The sequence below is a fragment of the Medicago truncatula genome, chromosome 6, assembly GCF_003473485.1.
Source record: "Medicago truncatula cultivar Jemalong A17 chromosome 6, MtrunA17r5.0-ANR, whole genome shotgun sequence".
Lineage (NCBI taxonomy): Eukaryota > Viridiplantae > Streptophyta > Magnoliopsida > Fabales > Fabaceae > Medicago > Medicago truncatula.
This window is the reverse complement of record NC_053047.1, coordinates 690,860-699,013: the sequence shown is the minus strand read 5'-3', so window position 1 is coordinate 699,013 and position 8,154 is coordinate 690,860. Positions and strand designations below refer to the sequence as shown.

At 31.5% G+C, this 8,154-nt stretch overlaps 1 protein-coding gene across 1 annotated transcript; it reads right to left on the bottom strand.

Moving 5' to 3' along the window:
• Positions 1–7,212: 7,212 nt before the first annotated feature.
• LOC11434424 (cyclin-dependent protein kinase inhibitor SMR6) lies at positions 7,213–8,108 on the bottom strand. The gene has a single exon (XM_003618109.4). The coding sequence runs from the start codon at positions 7,779–7,781 to the stop codon at positions 7,446–7,448; it is 336 nt and encodes a 111-aa protein (XP_003618157.1). The 5' UTR covers positions 7,782–8,108; the 3' UTR covers positions 7,213–7,445.
• Between the last annotated feature and the right edge of the window lie 46 nt (positions 8,109–8,154).

The following is an 8,154-nucleotide window of genomic DNA, read 5'->3' as shown; positions in this document are numbered from 1 at the left end:
AATTTCATTAAACTGAAACTGCATTTATACATGAACATTAAGAAAATAAAACCAAGAGGCACAAGAACTTAACCATTAAAATGGCAACAAAAACACATAAACATAACCCTAAAAAATTAATTAAACGACATTAGTGGATAGATAAACCCTAATTTCTTCATAATCTAAAAATCCTCATCCAAAGTAAAACAATAATCAGCACCACCATTCATAACAGAAGCTTTCTGATACTCCCCAACGCGCTTATCAAAAAAATTGTTTTCCCCTGAAGCAAAATCAAATCCATCCAATCAAACGGATTATGAACATTATAAACCTTCTCACAACCAAGCTCATCCAATAACCTATCAGCAACAAACTCAATATACTAACTCATCAATTCACCGTTCATCCCAACCAACGCGCAAGGATTTTGGTGAGAGAAAATTTCTTTTTGGAGTTAGCGGATTTTCGTGATCCATTTTGAATGATGGTGGTGGTGTTAATTATAAATTTAAAGGTTTGATTATGTGGTTTTTGTTGAAGTTGAAATGATGAATTTTTAAAAGAACAAAAAAAAAGTTGAAGATGATGAAGGTTGTATGAAGATGAAGATGAGGGAAGAAGATGAAGAAAAGTAAAATAAATCAAGTGTTGGTGATACACAGCTAGATCTGATAGACCTCATTTATCCAACGGTCTCCTTTTTTTGTGGATTAAAATGAATAAAATAAGACCAAATTGAATGATGGAAAGAAGATAAATGACCAATTTGGAACGTTTAATAGTTAGAGGACCAAATTGAAAACAGAAAATAAGTTAAGGAACCAAACGATGTATTAAATCTTTTTTATTTTATTTATAAAAATCATGAATTTATTAAACCAAAAAGAAAAAAGGACATGCAAAAGTTGGCTACTAAAACAAATACCCAACAAAACTAACAGAACCTAAAATCTGGTCAGTCAAGAGCATCTCTAACAAAGCAATTCATATTCATCCTCATAGCAGTACAATTGCTCCATCTACTTCTATGTCTCCAAGGTACCAAACTGTTAATGTAGAAAGCCAGCACTAGAAATGAAAAGTTTGATTTTAAAATGGAAAGGCTATCAACATGTTTTTATATCATTTGCGTTTGATATTTTTGATCTCCTAACACCGGAGAATATTGACAAATCTCCTATCAAATGATGTTGAAAAGTTCAAACGATCATGCATAGTAATGTAGGGTTTTCTATAGATTCTCTCTATTGGAGGCAATCCTATATATCTGTCAGATACTATCATTGTGAATACCTCTTTCAGTAAAAATTCAAACATCGACTCTACATGTTTTAACTTCAAAATTAATTTTAATCAAATCAATTTTACAAAATTAAAATTAATTAAACATTATTTTGTCGTCTCGTATATAATTATTTAAGTGGAAATAACGTATGATTTTTTTTTTGTACATTTTTCAAATGTGGACTTTAAAAACTTGAAATAATTAGTCAAATGACATATGAGAGCTCAAATATATTCCTTAATTAATTGCATGAATGTTTCTAGAGCAAAAACACACTTGAGATTATCCATATCCCATATAAAATAATAGAAGTGTGGCAAGCAATTTTACAAACACCAATGGGTAATGGATGATGTTCATATTCCTTTGTAGTGGTGGAGTTAGACGAGAACAATATTTAGTTTCATTCAGCATCTGGACCACCAATATTATATTAAGGGTTCAACATTTTCTTGTAAAGATCAACTAATTCTAGGGCGCGTTCCTACATCATCGTCGCCTTTAAACACTTCTAAAAGCATCTAGAACGCGCAATAAACATAAAATGTGTGACTTAAGGTCTAAGTTATTTAATATATAAGTCACGAAAATACAAGTCTAAGAAGGATTATAAATACCTAGGCACATCTAAAGAGATACTAAACCCTAATTTTAGATAGGCTTAAATATGTATTTGATCCTTGCAATTAGGGGTCGTTTAAAAATTGGTCTCTGTATTCGCTAATCCTTGCAAACTAGCCTTGCAATCATTAATCATTTAAAATTTCGTCCATGAGCCCAGTTAATTACTGCCACGTCACTGATTAGCTGACGTGGCACAAATATGGCTTGAAAGGACAAAAGTACCCCTGAGACTATCAGACAAACAGGAAATTACGAAATTGCCCCTTCAATCATTCATCTTCCTCCTCCTCCAACCTTCCTCCTTCGAAGTTTTATTCTTCTCCTCCAACATTCGGCTCCATTAAAACTATTGCAGATATGGAAAGTATGACTTTTGTTCATTTTGATGATTTTAGAGAGAATGGAAAGTATGATTTTTGTTCCTGCATTCATAAACAAACCAATTTCATACATAGCCTTAAACCATTTCCCAGATTATGAATTATGTGGTATAGTGCCAACTTAGTCGCACCTCTGTGATCCTCTACGAAGCGGCGAACTTCATCCAACCATTTCCCAGAAAAACCCTTTGATTTTGCATTCGGAGATAGAATCTGCCACCTTTCCAACTGGGTATTGACGATAACGATTTGATTCGCCGGCGCCGCCGTGGTAGGTGGTAGGTTTTGTGGCTCCGAATTGAAGGTGGAGCTACGTGATGCGTGTTTAACAACATTTTCGAGGAATTTATTGGAATTGAAGAAACCCTAGAAATTGAATTTGGGGGAAAACGATGAATGAAGATGAAGCATGGAAACGAAGATGCGGAAACTGAGTTGCGTTATGTTTTGTTCTGATTGTTCGTTCTTCCTTTCTTCAGTAACTACATCAATTATCAATTATTAAATTAAAATAAAAATTGATAAATAAGAAAGTGGAAAATTGTGAAAAGGGAAAGGGAAACAATTAGATGTTTAGCTGTTTGTATTGTTGTTATAATTGATCAAAAATGATCTTTAGCTGTTTTGGGATGTAAGCAAAGCCTATGACAGATGGAAAATTAACCAGAGATGAATTGTTGGATTGTGGTAGAGATGAAGATGTAAGGGTAAATGTGTCATTTTGCGTTTGGCTAAGGCCTCAGGGGTATTTTCGTTTGTTCAAGCCAAAATATGTTGAGTCAGACTGCCACGTCAGCTAATCAGTGATGTGGCAGTAATTAACTGGGCTCATGGACGAAATTTTAAATGATTAATGATTGCAAGGCTAGTTTGCAAGGATTAGCGAATACAGAGACCAATTTTTAAACGACCCTTAATTGCAAGGATCAAATACATATTTAAGCCTTTTAGATATTATACTCACTACAAATACAACATGTGAGGTTTATTTGTTTACTTTCTGTCTTCTATTGATCTTTCACTTTGGTGCGCCCACACAAAACAACAGTTTAACTTACGATAACTCCAAAATACTTGTTAAGAGATTTTTCAATATTGACAACCATTGACTCGTTGTCATATTAATGCAGCTAACTCAACAACAAAAATCAATCAATGGTGACATTGTACACTGGTTGTCCTTTAACTATAAGGAGTAAGGACTGTTTGATTATTAGTTCCAATTAGGAAATAGAAATCAAAAGCTACAAAAATGTACCTTTATCATTTCCGTAGTGAAAGTAACTAGTATCTAAACATGTGAACAAATGTTAATTTGGCGACATAATGTAGGTATGCACGTAAATAACATCAAAGTCACTCACTCATGACTCAAATTTAGGTTTTCTTTCTTCCAAAAACAAAATGTTATTTATTCATTCAAATTGATAGAATACATCAGATACAATAACATAATCAACATTGCTAAAAACGTAAAGGGTGAATCTACGAACAAACTCACAACACCTAAGTTAATAGCATACAACGCAAAATGTTTGCGAATAATATGATAAAATCTAAATCGTCAGAATATTCATGCTTCCAGATTTGCAAAGTTGGCGCTCAAATCATTGATTGAATATGTGATTGACTGAAACTGACCTTTCAATAAAAACCAAACGAATACCACAACAAGACGCAAAACTAAACTACGCCGCATAAGATGACGAACAACACTATGCTGCACTCGAACGACGAAATCACGAAGAAAAAAAACAAGAAAAAACTTGATATATGTGAAAATCGGTTATTTAGATTGAAAGAAAGTGGAAAAAGGTTGAAAATGAGTGATTATGTGTCAAAAATGACCTAAAACCACCCATTTTCGATGAGTGAAAGAGAATTTAGAGAGAAGGTGAAATTTCTCGCAATAAAAAACTAGGGTCGATTTCTACCAATCTTGTTTTTCAATAGTTTTAATTCAACAATTGATCCGACTCAAACTAAAGTTGAGATTGCTATGTGCAAAGGCCTAGAAAGATTTTATTTTTACTCCTAACATTGTATATAAGATAATTTTTATTAGTCATCATTTTTTTATTCTAAATTATATGTCCATCTTAGAAAACAAGATCATCCCAATATGTAGAAGATGCAAAGCTAATAATTATTAATGTTGCCTTGGTAGGGTAAGAATCTAGAATGTTAATTTTTTGTCTATTCTTTTATAAGTGATATAGTAACTGCTGAAATTATTGAGGCTACCTATTTTGTAGGCTTAATTGGAATTTAAAAGGTGTAGTGATTTTGACAGTTAGAAAACAGATTTATATGTTGTAAAACTAATTTGTTTAATATTTTAGTCATGCTAACAAAATTGACATGTTACTAAGAATGTGATTTTTATAAATAAAATAGCAAAAAAAAAATCTCAAATATGTTGTTTCCTAGTAGGAAGCAAAGGGAAAAAGTCCCAAGTAAAATGGGATAGATTCTTTTTCTAACAAAGAATCAAAAAACTGCATCATGTGGTGTCCATTTAGGCCACCATATAGTATAGAAACCCATTGTTAAATTAAATATCCAATAGTAAAATGACCACAATGTGACAAAGAATGACACTAACATTTACTACTACACCATTACTTTGTGCTTTCTTAAAAGGATCCTAATCCCTAGAAACCTTTCTTAATCTCATATTAGGTAAACTGTATCATCGTAATCTTCTAAACAAATCCCTTTGGTCATGCAAACTGAATCCTGTCACTTTTATAAAAATATTTGTGATTTTTTTAAGCATAAACTATTTGTATTTTTTTTAGTATAAGGTTATTGGTGTAAAGTATCAAATATTGATTGATTTTATCAATAATTAACGTTGTTGAACTATGAAGCACATACACTCCTCAGATTAGGAGTGTCTCGGACTCGGACACGACACCAACGCATATAAATACACTATATTATATGATTTTCTCAAATTATTAACAGTGTCGGCGTGTCAGTGTCTGTGTGTCTGTATCAATGCTTCATAACCTACGAACAATCTAACAGACTACTTTTTAGTAAGGTCTCTTCTTCCAACCACATTTTTTTATCCATAACTAAAACATTGCTTAAGGGATAGAATATTATTCCACTTATACACATATATTTGTTGTTGTGATATGCAACAAAATCTTATATGCATAGATAGCTTTACACAAAAGAGTAAATGACATTAATGGCATTACATAAACCGTTTCTTTTGGAACAACAATAAATAATCACATAGGATTCTTATAAGTAGCTCTTAAGTATTTTTCTCATTTAATAATGTGAGTGGTATAATGAGGGACTTGACCTTGGCTTAATATGGTGTGGTGGGGTCTAAAATGGTTGGAATATATTTGTCACAGTCAATCAAATTTTTGTAGCATCTTAGTCATTAAAAAGATTTTCTTTTGCATGTGTAAGGAAACTTTTGGCTACTTAGTGAAACATTTTTGACCCGTGTGTGTATGATACTATACACGCTTGTATTAGTTGAGAAAAATTATTGAGTTGAAACTTGAAACTTATGAGCCCCCATTTTCTATTTTGTAACTCAAAACTATAAATGTCTTAGGAAAATAATGTACAATTAAACATATTTTCCTTTGTACCTTAAAAAGAAGCAAAAACATGCATTAAATAAATTTTACTCTTATTAATTGAGTTAAGGGTAAAATAGTACTATACGTATTTATCTAAATTTATTGTTTCTTCATATGTTTGCACAAACTTTAAAAGACCATGGCAAATGGAGGACAGAGAAATCACATATATCTTGATCATCTAAGATCATTTATATTTCACCTTATTTTCTTCTATTTTTGTAAAATATCTCAATCATCTCAAGCTATTCTATTCCCATCTTTCTTTTGGTTACTCTCTCTTTTCACTTTCCCTCCATTTTCTCTTTTCTAAGGACCTACACTCCTTGTGGACTCGTGGTCGAGACTATATCATATTAGCGCAATCTCAAGCACATTTAAAATGATTTTAGCCTAAGTAACTTCTATTGAACTCAAGGATTTTAACTAGTTTACATCACAAGCACACAACTTTGTTGGCGAGTTAAGAGACACGAAATGTATTATTGTATCAATAATACATGAAAACCCAAGGTTCAAACACCAAAAATCAACCCAACTCACTAATTTATTTACATACTAAGATTTTGTCCATCACAAAAACAAATCAACTTTTTTTTTAGGGTAAGATTAAAGAAGAAAGATAATTTGTTACTCAAAGAAAGAATAGATCAGAAAAAAGCCACTAAAGAATGTCAAGAGCAATATGTAGGACATGTTATAGTAGTACATATACAAATAGGGCTTTCATCAAAATTTGTTACCTTTGTTAGCTAACTCCATCTAGAAGAAATTTTTAGGCTTTTTAGCTTGTCCCATGTGAGTGCATCAAATTTCATATGAATCAATGATTAAAAATAAACAAAAATAAGGTATTGAAATATAAATCTTAGGTTGTAAAATTAAACCTTTTTTTTGGCTTTTGAGTATACCATTTTAGGTATAGAGCAAAGCTAGAGACTACAACTACAATAGAATTATTTCCTTCAAAAAAAAAACTACAATAGAACTATTGAACTAACTAACTTAGCTAAAATGATGTAAACACAAAAATCTATACAAATTCATCAAGTATCGTTATCCAAGAAAACAAAATGTTACACTAAAATACTCACACATAGAAATCAGCACACAAATCCAAAACAACACCTTGACTATGACCTATAGTCTATCAACTCATACTCAATCACTCTCCATGCATAATAAATAAATTAAATCACAAAATATTAAAATAAAAAAAACTTCTCATTAATTAATTAAAAAAAAAAAAAAAAAAACAGAACCAAACTACACTACATACTACATAGTCTCTAATAATCTCAAATTAAAAAACACAAAAACAAAATTAAATTAAACAAAACTAAACTACATAGTCTCTAATTTTCTACTAACATGTAAATATTGAAATTGAAAATTTTTCATTTATACATAGGTTCTTGTTTTTTTTTTCTTTTTCTCTTCAAAGAGGAACATAACATAACAATAAGAATAAAATCAAACTCCATAAATTATTTTCCTCATAGAATATGAACCCTAATTTCTCAAAGTTTGTTGTTAGTTGAATAAACTTTAAACAAATCAAACACTCTTCTCAACTCGAACCTTGAACACTGTTTCCAAATCAGGACACTTGAAAAACTCTCTACCACCAACAACATTGTTACACTTTGAAACTTTCTTCTTCCTTGGTGCCGGTGGACACGACATGTTCACCGGTATCCTAGCTTCTTTCGCGGTCGGTGTTGTTGAATTTTCTTCATCTTCTTCGTCAAAAACTGCGCCGTTTTTTGTGCTCATCTTTGTGTTTATGGGCTTCAATGACCTGAGAGAAATTCCAGCAATTACCCATTTCTTAGCTTCAGATTCCAAACTCTTCTCTATTTGTGTTTTCTTCGAATTCTTCGAAAAACCCATTTTTTATCCAAGTAAATTTGTGATAAAAATTGAATCTTTTTCTTGTGGGTGTATCAGAATCAAAGAGAATCAAAATGGGGTTTGAGAAATTTGTGAAAAGATTGGATTTTTAGTGAGAGAAACTCAAAGGGTTGTTGAAAAGATTGATTTTTGAGAGAGAATCTGATGAAGAAGAAGAAAAATTTGATGCTTGAGAATAATGAAGAAGAAGAACAAGGAATAAGGTAAAAGGGTTTGTCTTAGGTTGTTGTCTTTCTTAGAGAGAGAGAGAGAGAGAGTGAGAAATGAAAAAAGTTTGGAGATTGAAATGAAGAATGAAAGAGTGAGAGAAATAAAAAGCAAGAGATTTTGAGTTTTAGAGAGAGAGAGAGAG